At 47.2% G+C, this 15,265-nt stretch overlaps 1 protein-coding gene across 2 annotated transcripts in view; it reads left to right on the top strand.

Annotated features, from left to right (window-relative positions):
• The first annotated feature begins 4,726 nt into the window (after window positions 1-4,726).
• The window catches only part of OTULIN (OTU deubiquitinase with linear linkage specificity), a 36,562-nt gene continuing 26,023 nt past the window's right edge, over window positions 4,727-15,265 (top strand). The window contains exons 1-2 of one of the 2 annotated variants that reach the window (XM_061393854.1): window positions 4,727-5,025; window positions 13,247-13,323. In XM_061393854.1, the coding sequence (XP_061249838.1) occupies window positions 4,874-5,025; window positions 13,247-13,323 (229 nt within the window). In that variant the 5' untranslated portion in view covers window positions 4,727-4,873. The remainder of the gene's footprint in view (window positions 5,026-13,246; window positions 13,324-15,265) is intronic. The other variant, XM_061393855.1, reaches the window with a different exon arrangement.

The following is a 15,265-nucleotide window of genomic DNA, read 5'->3' as shown; positions in this document are numbered from 1 at the left end:
CAAACTCATGTCCACTGAGTCGGTGATGCCATCCAACCATCTCATCCTCTGTCGTCCCCTTCTCCTCTTGCCTTCAATCTTTCCCAGCATCAGGGTCTTTTCGAATGAGTCAGCTCTTCTCAATCAGGTGGCCAAAGTACTGGAGTTTCAGCTTCAACATCAGTCCTTGAGTCCTCCCCTCCTTTGATCCTAATTACCTCCCTATGGCCCACCTCCTAAAACCACCTTACTGGAGATGAGGGTTTCAACACATGAATTTTGGGACAACACAAATATTCAGCTCATATCACCAAGTACAGTCATATTGGCAGATATGGCTTCAACATATCAATTTGGAGGAGCCATGATTCAGTACATAGCAGATATTAAGGTTCTAAGGGTACGGAATTCCATTAGAAGCTCTTCAAATAATTTAAAATTATCAGCTGCCTGAATTACTTGTTTAGGATGAAGTTCTATTTAGCTGGAGGCAAAAGACTGGTTTAATATTTTCCAGAATTCCAAGTATTTGTATAACATCATTTTCTGTCATATCCTTATGTATGAAATCATTTCAATTTCATGATAAAATTTCATTATGACACACACTTCTCCCAAGAAAAACTCTTGGGGACAATTTTGGGGGTTTCCAGGTAAACTGTTACTAGTACAAGGTATTTTTAATGAACTATCTCCCCCATTTTTTCCCTGTAAAGTTATTTATTCTAGTCTTTTGAACTGCAAAGATACAGCAGCCCCCTGCCCCAGAGTCCCATTTACAGATAATGAACATTCCACAATCAAGAAGCATATTGGGTCTTCCCCAGTGGTCCAGCGGTTGAGGCTTCACCTTGCAATGCAGGGGGTACAGGTTTGATCCTTGGTCAGGGACCAGAACATAAAGCAGAAGCAATGTAGTGGTATATTCTATAAAGACTTTATAAAAAATGGTCCACGTTAAAAAACAAACAAACAAAAAACAGTTAAAAAAAAAAAAAAGGCATGCTAAAAGTAGGGGGTCTTCCAAATAAATACTCAGCTATTCCTCGAGTTGTTAATTTCTAAATGAAACTAGAAATACTTGTGGCTACTTTAGAAACTGATGTATAGAATACACTTGAAGTCTATTTTTGATAACTGTGATACTGGGGAATTCCATAGAGTAAAAATATAGGGTGTTTTCACTTTACTGTAAAATATGAGCTTTTGGTATTGTAGAGGAAGACATGCATCCAACTGTACTAAGCTCCTTATAGAGAATTTAAAAAATCAATCATGCCAACAAACAAAAACTACAATGGCTCAGTAATATTCTTCATGAACAGTAACTGTAAATAGGGCTGAAGTATTGAAAGAAAAGGAACTCAGAATTTTTCATGCATTAACTATTCTAGGCAAGGCAATGAAGAAGCAATGTGAGTTTGAGATGGTTCAAAATCTAGTCACCAAGTCAAATTATAATGTCATCATTTTAGTTAGCTAATTTAGGAATGTTTGATTCTAAGAGAAAGCTGGAAACTAACTGGAATTGTCTCTAGCCATGTGATTATACAGGCTTTCACTTAGCTTATAGATTTTTCTGCTATTATTTATTCATCTGGACATAAGAATAGGCTAACTGTAATTATATCACAGTTCATGGGCTTACTTCTCACAACTCCAAGAAACTCTGATTTAGTTTTTGAGTGTAGTTTAACACACTTGCTCTCTAATAATTTAGTTCTGTAATGTTAATTAAAAAAAAAATTGTGAGACATTATACACATATACATTGAAAATACAGAAGAATCTATTTCCAAATAAAGAGGATGACTTTTAGGGGACACTAATCACCCCACTACAATCCTTTAATATCCATACAGAACTTAACTGTATATTCTTTTGTATGCTATGCATTTTTTAGCATGTATATTTATTACTTTTCAATATAAAATTAAAGGGGGTTACCTAAAAGTGCAAGTATTCTTTTCATCTAGTGTCTCCTTTTGATGCTGACTACTACTCAGACTCCCTGTCCTGCCTTTTCCCAATCTTTCTCTAACTGCAGACCACAAGATCTTTCAAAATAATCTCTTCCTTCCGATCTTTCGAAGAGGCTCAAACACAAGCTCCCTAGTGAGTCGAAGGAGGCTTTTTTCAAGATCTGGTCTCTCTCTCCAGCGCTCTTATTGGAAGGAGTAGTGGAGCTGCCACTACATATTACTGGAGGTTCGTCTTTCAATAAAACCCCATTATGAACCCGTTCTGCCCTAGAACTACTTGGATTTTGGAATTGCCTAAGCCATTTCTTTGTCCATACTTCGGCCCAGCGTTCTTCGCCCCTTGCATCTTTAGCGGCTGCCCCACTATTCCCTCCCCACAGATGAAACATTTTTGTTTTCTTTGAAGTTTGTTAATATTTTCTCCTTGCTCCTCGTAAATCAAATCTCCTATCGAAAGGATGTCGTCTGAGAACAGACGCTGTGCTGCGTTGGCTCACCTGTCGGGTTCAACCACTTCCCACTTGTCGCCCTCATGGAGGAAGAGACGGTAACTGCCAGCCCTGGAGCCACAAGCCCGACCCCCAAGGCCTGCGGGGCTCAGGGCTCCGGGCTATGCAGGCTGAGGGTGATGAAACTGTCACCGGGGTAAGGCAGCCACACATCACCCACACGGCCCCTATCCCTCGCTCTCCAGTCAAAGGAAACCCCGATAGCAGAGGGCGAAGCTCCAAAGCCCAGGGTGAAGCTCCAAAGCCCAGGGCAACATTGGTGTCCAAACAGGATAGGGCCCTGTCACAGTTGAGCTATTTCAAATCCTGAAAGATGATGCTGTGAAAGTGCTGCACTCAATATGCCAGCAAATTTGGAAAACTCAGCAGTGGCCACAGGACTGGAAAAGGTCAGTTTTCATTCCAATCCCAAAGAAAGGCAAGGCCAAAGAATGCTCAAACTACCGCACAATTGCACTCAACTCACACGCTAGTAAAGTAATGCTTAAAATTCTCCAAGCCAGGCTTCAGCAATACGTGAACTGTGAACTTCCTGATGTTCAAGCTGGTTTTAAAAAGGCAGAGAAACCAGAGATCAAATTGCCAACATCTGCTGGATCATGGAAAAAGCAAAAGAGTTCCAGAAAAACATCTATTTCTGCTTTATTGACTATGCCAAAGCCTTTGACTGTGTGGAACACAATAAACTGTGGAAAATTCTGAAAGAGATGGGAATACCAGACCACCTGACCTGCCTCTTGAGAAACCTGTATGCAGGTCGGGAAGCAACAGTTAGAACTGGACATGGAACAACAGACTGGTTCCAAATAGGAAAAGGAGTACATCAGGGCTGTATATTGTCACCCTGCTTATTTAACTTACATGCAGAGTACATCATGAGAAACGCTGGGCTGGAGGAAGCACAAGCTGGAATCAAGATTGCTGGGAGAAATAACAATAACCTCAGATATGCAGATGACACCACCCTTATGGCAGAAAGTGAAGAGGAACTAAAGAGCCTCTTGATCAAAGTGAAAGAGGAGAGTGAAAAAGTTGGCTTAAAGCTCAACATTCAGAAAACGAAGATCATGGCATCTGGTCCCATCACTTCATGGGAAATAGATGGGGAAAAAGTGGAAACAGTGTCAGACTTTATTTTTTGGGGCTCCAAAATCACTGCAGATGGTGATTGCAGCCATAAAATCAAAAGACACTTACTCCTGGGAAGGAAAGTTATGACCAACCTAGACAGCTTCCCTGGTGGCTCAGACGGTAACACGTCTGCGTGCAATGCAGGAGAGCCGGGTTCAATCCCTGGGTCAGGAAGATCCCTTGGAGAAGGAAATGGCAACCCACTCCAGTACTCTTGCCTGGAGAATCGCAGGGATGGAGAAGCCTGGTAGGCTACAGTCCACGGGTCGCAAAGAGTTGGACACGACTTAGCGACTTCACTTCACTTCAGACAGCATATTAAAAAGCAGAGACATTACTTTGCCAACAAAGGTCCATCTAGTCAAGACTATGGCTTTTCCAGTGGTCATGTATGGATGTGAGAGTTGGACTATAAAGAAAGCTGAGCACAGAAGAATTGATGCTTTTGAACTGTGGTGTTGGAGAAGACTCTTGAGAGTCCCTTGGACTTCAAGCAGATCCAAACAGTCCATCCTAAAGGAGATCAGTACTGGGTGTTCATTGGAAGGACTGATGCTGAAACTGAAGCTCCAGTACTTTGGCTACTTGATGCGAAGAGCTGACTCATTGGAAAAGACCCTGATGCTAGGAAAGACTGAGGGCAGGAGGAGAAGGGGACGACAGAGGATGAGATGGTTGGATGGCATCACCGACTCAATGGACATGGGTTTGGGTGTACTCCGGAAGTTGGTGATGGACAGGGAGGCCTGGCGTGCTGCGGTCATGGGGTCGCAAAGAGTCGGACACGACTGAGCAACTGAAATGAACGCCTTCTCCTCACGGAGGACGCGTCCCGCCGCTGGTCCAGGGCTTTCTCGCCCTCTCGCCTGGAGACGCGGCGACAAGGGGCAGTCAGCGACTTGAAAAGCGCTCTCCGAGCTGCTCCGGGGCGGGGCGCCAGCGGGCGGGGGCGGAGTACGCCCAGTGGCGTCTCGCGTGGGCGGGCCTTTAGTCTCTTGCCGCTCCACCCCCGCGCGGGCGCATGCGCAGCCTGGGCGTCGCGAGACTCCCGGCCCGCGCGGGCCGCGCCCCCCTCTCCCGCCCTCGCCGCGGGTCAGAGGTCACGGGGCGGGCGGCGGTGACGCGCGCGGAAGCGCCCTGGGCACGGTAGCTAGCTGGCGGGCCAGCGGCGCGGCTGAGGAGACGGCTGCGGCCCGGGCGCCCCGACGGGAGGGCCTCCGGATCGCTGGCAGGCGGCCGAAGCCGTGCGGCGTCGCCGGCAGCGGCGGCCCCATGAGTCGGGGGACGATGCCTCAGCCCGAAGCGTGGTCGGGCGCTAGCTGTACGGAGAAGCCGGCATGGGAGGCGGGGGCCGCGGCGCCGGAGGGCGGGAAGTCTGCGGCCGGCGGGCCACCGCGGGTCGCGGTGCAGTGCCCGTCCGAGCAGTGAGTGCGAGGCGCGGTGCGCGGGGCCAGGGGCGGGGAGGGGGCTCCGGGCTCGGCCCTCTGAGGGGACGCTGCGGGGAGTATTGGGGGGGATGGGGTGGGCTGGGGAGTAGCCGGCGGAGGGCCCTTCGCATCTAAGAACGATCGTCGGAAATAGAGGAATTCGTTAAACCCTTGTATCCAGTGTCCCAATTACAAAAGTTTTTCCGGAAGGCGCATCTTAAAAGTTCTGGTTATCCAGTGTCCCCACACCCTCCTCCCATTTTTTTGATACCTCCGTAGCTCTAAAGCTAAAGAAAGCTCCAGAAGCCTGGGAAACAAACTCCAGCAGCATATTTTCTTATATACCTCACTCCCATGAGATCTTTCCTCCGACCTATGGCCGGAAGGAAAATAAGGTTGTCCCTTGTCCCCCACCACAGGAACACCGCACCACGCGACGTGTTTGTTCTTGGAAGGCAAGTCTCTGCTTGATGAGCGTCCCACCTGTTAGACAGACTTCGGACGGAGTTTGACCTAGTTGTTTTGGCCGCTGGCTGCTTTTCTAGTTGTCCCCAGCTCCCCCCCGCCCGCCGCCCCCGCCTTTATTTTTAAATACGGAAGGCTGTGCTGGTTAAAGTGTCTGTCGCTCAGTCGTGTCCGACTCTTTGCGACCCCATGGACTGTAGCTCACCTGGCTTCTCTGTCCATGGGGATTCTCCAGGCAAGAATACTGGAGTGGGTTGCCAGTCCTTTCTCCAAGAGATCTCCCTAGCCCAGGGATTGAACCCAGATCTCCTGCACTGCAGATGGATTCTTTACTGTCTGAGCCGTCAGGGAAGCCTGATCAATTCTTTATTGAACTGTACAGAAGGTGGTGTAAGTCGCAAGAGTCTGGGGGCAGGGGTGGAAGCAGAAGATAAACTTGAAGGCTGAAACTTTTCTACACTTGTAAATGGTGGTCACTTACAAATGCCTTTGGAATTCTACTCGGAAAACCAGTTTGACAGATTAGCGGGAAAGTGCCCTGCGCCTCCCACTCTCCCCCCACCCCCATTTCCTAAAAACAGGGGTTCTGGGTGGGAAATGTTATTACAGGTAATGTATTATAATCATCTGGCTTGCATGGTCCTTTATTATGGACTGTGACATTCTCAATGAGCACCCATACCCCTTGGGAGAGTGTTAGCTGCACTTAATGGCCACTGGGAAAGATTGAGAGCAGGAGGTTTCAAACTCCTGACTCCAGGAGCCAGCCAGGTCACCTGAGTGAAGCTAGCCAGGTGTAGACCATGGGTTCCTGGAGAGCTGAGTCTGATGGAGGTAGAATCCATTAAGTTCCAACCTGTGTGTGTTAGTCACTCAGTCAGATCTGACTTTGTGATGCCAAGGACTACAGCCTGCCGGGCTCCGCTGTCTGTGGGATTCTCCAGGCAAGAATACTGGAGTGGGTTGCCATTTCCTTCTCCAGGGAATCTTCCCGACCCAGGGATCGAACCTGGGTCTCCCGCACTGCAGGCAGATTCTTCACCATCTGAGCCACCAGGGAAGCCCGGCCAGTAGTTGCTGGATTTTCTGTAAAGAATCCAAAGATTCTTGAGTTTTGTTTGAAATGTTCTTTTTCAAAAAATTTTACTTTATTTTAAAGATTTATTTATTTATCGGTTTTGTTTTGGCTGGACGGAACAGCATGGCACGTGGGATCGTAGTTCCCTGATCAGGGATGGAACCTGTGTTCTCTGCAGTGGCTGCTTGGAATCTTAACCACTGGACCGACAGGGAAGTCCCCTATTTTGTTTTTTCAAAACTTCATCCATGTGCTTTATTTTTGTTTTCTATTTTTATTTATTTATTTATTTATTTTTTGGCCATGACACAACCTGACTGGGGATTGAATCCTGGGCCCTGGCCCACCTAGTCCTAACCGCTGGACTGCCAGGGAATTCCCTTGATTTTTAAATAGTAGCCTTTTATTTTTAAATTGAAACCACTGTGCAGGCCCCTGTGTGAGCAGCTGTGACCTGTGGTTGCAGTTTTGCTCTGTACGTCTGAGCCCTACTTCAGACTCAGCAACTGATAAAGCGGGCGTGGTCTTTTGCTTCTGCCCCTTCGAAGCTCATGCTGGTTCCTACCTGCTGCTGCCAGGCTAACTGCTGCTCTCTCACTTATGCCCAGGTAGTCTGAGCTGTGCCCCCACCTACTGGCTCTGGCCCTCAAACGCTGCCTCAACCATTTCCTGGCCTCCCCTGGGAGATGCAGAAACTTTGAACCAGGGTCCCCAAAATACACAGAGTTATTTGGCAAGTTTTTCTGCTGGATGTGCTTCCCAGAGTCTGAGTGCCTGAGGAAGTGGGTCATGGCGCAAAAGGAACATCTTTCCTGATGCGCAGGTTCTGTGGCGCAGGTGTCTCTTCTGTCTGCTGTCGGCAGAGCTCTAGGCGTGGAGCCGAAAGGCCTGAAAACCCCAGTCCAGGTCTGTCACTTGGTGCGTCAGGAAGCTGAGCTCGGATCTGATCCGTATAGCTTGGCCAGGGAGGTGCAGGGAGTAGGTTCCAGGGCTACGTCCCCATGCCTGGGTGCCTGGGTGCCGGGGACCGCCCCCCTCCCCGCAACGTCTTTCTGGCTTCCTCAGCAAAACTGGGCAGAGAGGCATGACTTATAATGCCTGCAAACTTCACTTTTTTTTTTTCTGGAATAGATGTTCCAGTTTGCCTTTTAAGTAGTAGCTTAATTTCTTTTTCTTGCTATTTTTGTTGTCTTTGATGACCTTATTCTCTTTTAACTGGTAAGAGAACAAAGGGAAGCAAGGGAAAGGAGGTGAAAAGAATTTCAAATGGCAGCTTCTGAACGTCACATCCCACGTTTTGGGCTTTCCTATTTGTTATATGGGCGGTGGGCTGCTGTGTTGGGATACTTTCTTAAGGGCCAGGGAAACTGCTGCCTCACATTGTCCATTGTGTAGTTTGCAGCGTAGCGTGTGCCGTTCTCCCACAATGATGTGTGCAGCCTAAGAGTTGAGTGCAGATATAGGGACATAGTGGAATGCCTGAACTAGGTCCTAAAATGGTTTTTTAACCTTGTGTTTTTTTGTGACTGGAGCCAAGTCCCTTCTTCCCACCCAGAGAGTTAAGTTTGATCTGCACAGAAATTGAGTAAAGTGCTTGCACCTGCCAATACGAAACACCATAAGATGCAGATGTTTGGGGACATCCTGCAGAGTCATTGTAATTCATTCAGTGGATAGAAATTATGAATACAAACCCAACTTTGGCAGCCTTTATACATTCAGAATATGACTCTGAGGGGATTAGCCATGAGTCGACAGAGGGATGGCTCATTTCCTAGGCTGTCCATAGGATACAGATTCCTTGTGACTGGGCTCACTGTGATTTCCCCCCAGAGAAATCGTGGGGAAGACAGACACAGAGATCTTGTGGATAAGCTGCATTCTGAATTGCTTTCCTTTCCTTCCTTCATTTGAGAACTGTGGTTGGCTGGCATCCCTTGGACAAGCCCCAGGGACGGCTTGCACGACGATGCAGGGTCCCTTTTGAGGAAGTGTTAGGTCAGACCTGATTCAGTTGACTTCTTTGGAAACTTCCTCACTCTTCCTGTCAGCAGGTCTCCTATCCTCTGTCTCCTGCTCACCTGACCCATAAAATTGAAACTTAGGGTGGACCCACTTCTTCCTTTCAGCTAAGCTAAGACTCTGGCCCCTGAGGACCAGGGTGGCCCTGGACATGGTTTGTGTCCAGGCTAGACATGCTTTGGGAATTGAGAAGTGAGCCTACTCCATGGTCCTTCTCTATCTGCCTGAGGAGGGGACAGGGTTTAAATCGGGTCCACAGGCTCGTGGTGTGTAGAGGGCAGCATGATGTGTCTGTGTACCCTTCTGAAATCGAAAGCAAAATTGTATGCATATTTATGTCTTTCTGGACTGAGGTTCAGAGGAAAGCTGTGGATCAGAAGGGCTGTAACTAGCAACTTGTGAAGCCCTTGCTCTTGGGTGTTGCTAAGAGCGAATGTGTTTTCTCACCCACCTCGCACCTTAGTAGCTGCGGGGGTGCTGTCTGATGGGGTAACAGCTACTCCCTTCTGGTCCTTTCCCCACCTGGGGGTAGAACCTGCTTCAGAGCTGGGGTGCCCCTGAGAAACCTTAGGTTGCAGGGGTCCAGCTTGTCCCCAGACCCCTTTGGGAGTCACTGAGCCAGTCATGGAAAGTCCACTTGCAGAAAGGAGGTGGAATTTTGGCCTGGGCGCCGGTACTTTCCTGCATTTGATGTGTGGCTCACTCATCTTAGACAACCGCTGAGAGGTGGAGAAAGGCTGAGTAGAGTGATCTTTGCTTTTCCTGTGTTTGTGTGGGACGGTGCCCGGTGTCACAGTGGTTGCCGCTGTCTCATCTACACTGCCCAGGCTGTTAGTCTTCTAGGACAGGCCAAATTAAGCATGAGCTGCAAGTCCAGAGAGCTGAACAGAGTCATACTCAGTTTAGCTTTTTTAGATAGCTAAGGGGAACTTGGTGCAAATGTCCACAACAGTGAGTGACTGAGATGCTGTCTTGTTAGCTTTGCATATGTTAGAGTTGACTTTTTTCATATTATGTGTTCAGTTTATCAGAAATCGAAAAATTGGCTTCACAGAAATGTCTTCTGCTTCGCTGAGCTCTGTGTTTTTAGCTTATATTATAGCTTTTGTTTTGGGGACTAGTATAATTTTGTCTAAATGTAGTCAGCATTTTAAAATTAAGTTTCATTTATTGTTATCCAGGTCTTTGAACAGAGCAAGAGGAAGGTTATAAGTTAACAGACAGTGTCATGTAACCTGCTCAATGGTGTATATTGATACTTTAACATTAAGAGTAAAATATTTCATTTCTAAGAGAAAATGGGAGCTTGAAAATACACACTTTAGAATAACATTATGGTGCTAAACTAATAATGTTCTAAGCAGGAATTATTAGCATTTTGGTTTTAAAATTTTAACTGAGTACTGCTCACATGCCATGGTCCCCAAGAAATCAGGTCACATTTAAGACTTTTACTTTTCTTCACTACTTTTCTAGCAATCTGTATGTTTTCTGGAAGGAAATTTTTTGCTGTAGTGATCATTTTGAGCCTATGGATTTCAATGGACTCTGTGCCAAATGGTGAACACCTCTCATCCCAACCCCAGCTTGACACACACACAAAATTGCCACATTTCTGAAACTGGTCAGCACGGAAGATCTGATCTTATCAAATAGCCCCTTTCCTTTCATTGTTTCCCTGTCTTCCTTTCCCAAACAAAAATTTAAACCTCCAGCTATTTCAGATTCCCGATTTTAAATATAATTTCTTTTTGCTGTTAAAAATATTAGTTCCTTTTTGATATTTAAAAAAGTTAAAGGCTTACTAAGTGAAGTATTTTCTTAAATAAAATTATTTTAATTTTTCTTGCTTTCCCACATCTCTCTTTCTAGTTGGCAGTCCTCGTGTTGGATGAATATTTCATTTTGGCTATTAAATGTCTCATTTTCTGACCAAACTAATTGAGCTTTATTGCTTGAACTTATAGCTTCTCCCCAAGGAAATACAATGGTCTTTAAAAACTGTATTACAGTTTCCCTGGTGGCCTTGGAGAGTTAGCAGATGTCTTTGGTGGCCATGCACAGAATCTGAATGAAATAGTGTGGCTAAAGTGATTTGAATACACTCTGGGCCTCCCATTCATCAGTTTCTGCTGTGCTTCTTCTGTATGTCTTGAATCACCGCATTTCTGTTTCCAGTAACCTTCCTTTCTGCTCTGTCTTCCCGTTGCACTTAGTTCTCCTGTAGGCTTCTCTTCGTTTCTCTGATGTTGGTCTTTGTGGGAGTTTGTATTTGCGGCTATTCAGAGAGATGCTAGTTTAGAGAACCTCCTCTGGGCCCTGGTGTTGCCATGCACTTTGGTTATTCTGTAGATAAGAAAGGCAGGAGACAAGAGTGGAGGCAGAGACGCCTGCCCATAGCCACAGAATTCGCATGAAGTGAGAATAACTTCATAGTCCGTTAGAACCAAGAACTGGAAGAGGAACTACATAGATTATTTAGATCTTGTCTGGTCATCTCATTTTGAAGATGAGAAAACTGAGGCCAAGATTGGGGAAGTGGCTTCCACAAAGACGTGCTTCTGATAATGGTATTATGAAAACGATTCACTTAAATGCCGGTTTTATACGATCAGAATTTCTCTCCTATTTAATAAAGCTTGGAAGGAGGCTGAAAGATAACATTAAACTATTAAAAGAAGAACTAACACGTTTAGTCACTTTTTACTTGAAGTGTTTGATGTATAGTCCCTGTGAATCTGGTTTCTGTTTGCTTTTAACCCTGGCCCTGGCTGCATGGGTGACATCACACCTTTTACTTGAAATCTCACTGGGGTTAGAGCACATGGAGAGTACCCTTTCCCTAATATGTCCCCCTCAATCCCACAACAACAACAAAAGACAGGCACACACACACCATCACTTTCGAGAAAAGAGAAGAAAAGGAAAACGGGTAAGAAATGATCATTGGGTGAATCATCCGTCCCTCCTCTGCCCAGATGGATAGATACGAGAATTAATGAGGCTAGCTAACTTTTTTGACTGTTGAGTGCCTGCGTGTCTTATTTTCAGAGCAGTTTCTTGTGAGTCCTCTCACCGTTATTTTTACAGGTGGATAAATTTAGGTGCTGAGAAGTGTAGTCCCTTGAGTTCCACGTGATGCACATGGTTGACGAGGGCTGGAGTGAGGAATGGTCACACCCTGGTGGTCAACTGCAGCCTGTGGCATGCTCCAGCGAGGCTGCCCACACAGCCTGTGCCCTGTTGGGGTGGACAGTGAGCCATTCATGCAGGGGTGTCAGCAGAGCCAGTCACAGGTGTAAAAGCACAGGCTGGGCCCATCAAGTGTTTGGCCTGAAGTGTGTGTGTGTGTGTGTGTGTAGAGCTAGCGTGGTGGGGTGCATCCAGATTTAGACTTCCCTGCTTATTTGGGAGCCGTTGAAGGGTTTCAAGGGTGGAGGGTGTGTTGGTCCCCACCTCAGTCTGTTTCTCTCAGCGGCACCCCCTTCCTCTTTCCTCTGGCTTCTGAGCCGTGCTCGAGGCGCTGGGGAGCTCCCGGAGTCAGGCACGCGGGGGCCATCCCCTTAGTTCCTAAGTAACTCCTCTTTCCTATGTGCCCCGGTGCCTGGAGCCTCCCGTCCTGTGTGAGGAGCAGGGGTGTGCTGTTGTGGGGAGTACTGGGAACGGGGGGTCTGTTGCTTGCAGCCCTGGAGGTCTCCCATGCCCCCCACAAAGTCCTCGGTGTACCTCTAGTTCTGACCTTTCTGGGCCCTGCAGGGTGTGCTGGTCTCCCCTTCCAGCAGACATCGGTCCACAGGCCTCCAGGCTTCTCCCATCCTCCGTGCCTTACCTCCCCATCTTCCATTTTTGGGCGACTTGTGCTCTCACCTGTCCTGTGTTCCAGCAAAAACAGAATGGCATCACTGTTTCCCATCACCATGGTGCATCTTGAGGGGAACAGGAGTCATCTTAGAATCTGAAAGTTCCATTTGCTCTCCTTGTCTAGCAGCCAGTGGGGTTTTCTCCTTTCCAGGACTTAGTAGGTTCTTGTTGGCTCACTGAAGGAGCCAGGAGACTCTTTAGGGAGCTGCTGTGTAAGTCCCAACAAAAGTGTGGGGGTTGGTGGGCATATGCCCAGCACAAGGTTGGGGAGCTGCTTTCCTGTGGGCATCAGGGAGCAGGAGCGCCTCAGGGAGCTGGTGTGGCCCAGGGGATCTTGTGAATCTCCTGTCCTTTTTTTTCGAGGAGCTCTTGGAAAATTTGCCTGTAATGTCCCAAAGTCGGCAGTTGGCCTGCGCTCCTCAGTGCTTTTATTAGCACCATCTCCATGCTTGAAACCTGGAGAGTCAGAAACAGTTTCGCTGATGAGCATAGATGAGCATGCTAAGATGCTTACGTATGTGGTGGAGGCATTAAAGACATCACAGTTGAAATGGCCCCAGAACCACGTAGCCAGTGGAGCGGTAAAATGTCTCACTTCAAAAAGTCTGAGTTAGTAATGCTAAAAATACAAGTCTAAGGCGAAAAACCCATATTTTATCAGACTATCATCATGTAATGTAAAAACGTTAAACTTTGCGTGTCTTATAAATTCGTAAAGCAGCTGCATGTTGTGATAAGAAGGACATGTCAGTGCCACAAATTTTTGAAATGTCTGATTTGGTGTGATTTCAGCGAGGAGGACATGTATCGTGCGGCGGATGAAATAGAAAAGGAGAAAGAATTACTTATACATGAAAGAGGGTCATCAGGTACGTTTGAAATTGTTTTCTTTATAAAGAGTTCTTACTGTTTATAGTAGAAAATGCAGTTAAATCAGTATATCCATTTTCATAAAATATTGAGACACACTTTCCTAGGAAGATGGACTTCCTCGGAAGCATTCTTAGGCATTTGGTCTTACCTCCACTGGATTATTCATTTTGCTGGGTAAAAATATTTTGGGTGTATTTGGGGACTACTGTTTTCTGAGGCTTTAAAATTTCACTGCAAGTACTTTGCTTGCGTTCCTTACATTCATAGCATTTTTGCACCCGTGAGAATTTGTCTAACCTCTTGACACCACTCTCTCTTAAGTTCTTGACTTCCTTATTTTCATAGAGGGAGAGTTGGGGTTTGAAGTGCGTTTTTCGTTTCAAGTGGAAGGATTTACTGCGAAGCTGGCCCTCTGGGTCTTTGAGTGCAGAAGGCCATGTGAATTTGATTTGACTTATAAGAAAGAACGGTGGTGGACATGATAGCTCTTAATTCTCCCGTCATGTTGTGACTTCCTGTCCACACTTGTGCTCAGCCGCATGCGCTCTGTTCATCCTTCAGCATCCATCGACCCCTGGCTGCTAGGGTGAGCCTGCTTCGACCATGGCCGTCGGGCCGGGTGTGGGGAAGCACCTCCTTCCTCCCCAAGTTGCCCCGGGCAGGAGGCCAGGGAGGGAGCTCCATTAGGGGATACCCCACAGACCATTCAGACAGAGGGAAGGAGGAGAAGGGGCTGACAGAATGAGATGGTTGGATGGCATCACTGAATCAAAAACGTGAGTTTGATCAAACTCCAGGAGATGGTGAAGGACAACAGGCCTGGAGTGCCGCAGTCCACAGGGTCGCAGAGTCGGACATGACTGAGCCACCGAATGATTCACAAGCAGCGTTTTCCTGCGCGCCACTTGCGTAATGTTCTGGTTTAGGAACCGGCTCTCATTTACGGTGCTGGTGACAAAGTGTTAGGATGTGTCATTAGGAGCAGAAGATACGGGTGGGGTCTCTGAAGACAGTTCTCTAGCCTTCCTCACAGGGAGTTGGCGGAACTCCTCCCTGTGGTAACCGGGGAAGATGATGCGCTCTGTTGTGGTCCAGCCCCGTGGGTTCCCGGCCCCCACAGCCTTCAGAGGCGTCTCAGGGCCCCAACGGCAGTTGCACACACTTCACCTCAATGGTAGGACTTGGCAGTCCCGTCCTGAGGAGAAGGCGCTTCCTCAGCCCTTGTCTGTTCCTGCCCTGTCTGCAGGGGCCTCTGGCCTCCTCGCTTGCTCTGTGGGCTCTCTGTTGGGTTCCCTTCTGTCCCCAGGGGAGCCCCACACAGGTGCTTTTCAGGGGGTCTTGTCTCTTCCAGCTCTGGTCTGAGGCAACACGGGTCCCTTCACACCGTGCATCTCAGTCCTTCTGGCTTCGTTGTCCTTCCTGATGTAACATCCTGTGGATGGGCCTCTGGTGAGCAGCTCCGTTTTTTGCAAAAATGTCTTGACTTCACCTTGTTTCGTGAATAACCCCAGGTGAATAATACATTTTCTCTAATTTTCCTTGAAGGTTTCATTCCACTCTCTTGTTTCTTTCATAGTTGAAAACACTGTGGTCAGTCCGACTCTTGGCAGTCTGTCTTTCCCTATCTTCTCTTGGAAAACACTGCAGTCAGTCTGACTCTTGGCAGTCTGTCTTTCCCTGTCTCCTCTCTGTCTTCGTGTCCTACAAGTTTCTCCTCAGGGTCTCTTAAGTACGGATTTTTTTTTTTTTTTAGCACTTTGTTAGGGATTGTTTTTACCTTTTAAAATCTGAAGATGCTTAGTTTTCATCAGTTCAGAATTCTCAGCCATTATCTCTCTAAATACTGCCTTTTTCCTATTCTGTTTACTGCTTCCAGAGCTCCAAATCAGGTGTTTGCTAGCTCCCATTCAGTTATCCAGGGCCCTCAGTTACACACCC

The sequence above is a fragment of the Bos javanicus genome, chromosome 20, assembly GCF_032452875.1.
Source record: "Bos javanicus breed banteng chromosome 20, ARS-OSU_banteng_1.0, whole genome shotgun sequence".
NCBI classification, from domain to species: domain Eukaryota; kingdom Metazoa; phylum Chordata; class Mammalia; order Artiodactyla; family Bovidae; genus Bos; species Bos javanicus.
Note: the sequence above shows the minus strand (reverse complement) of the source record. Positions and strands in the feature narration are given on the sequence as shown.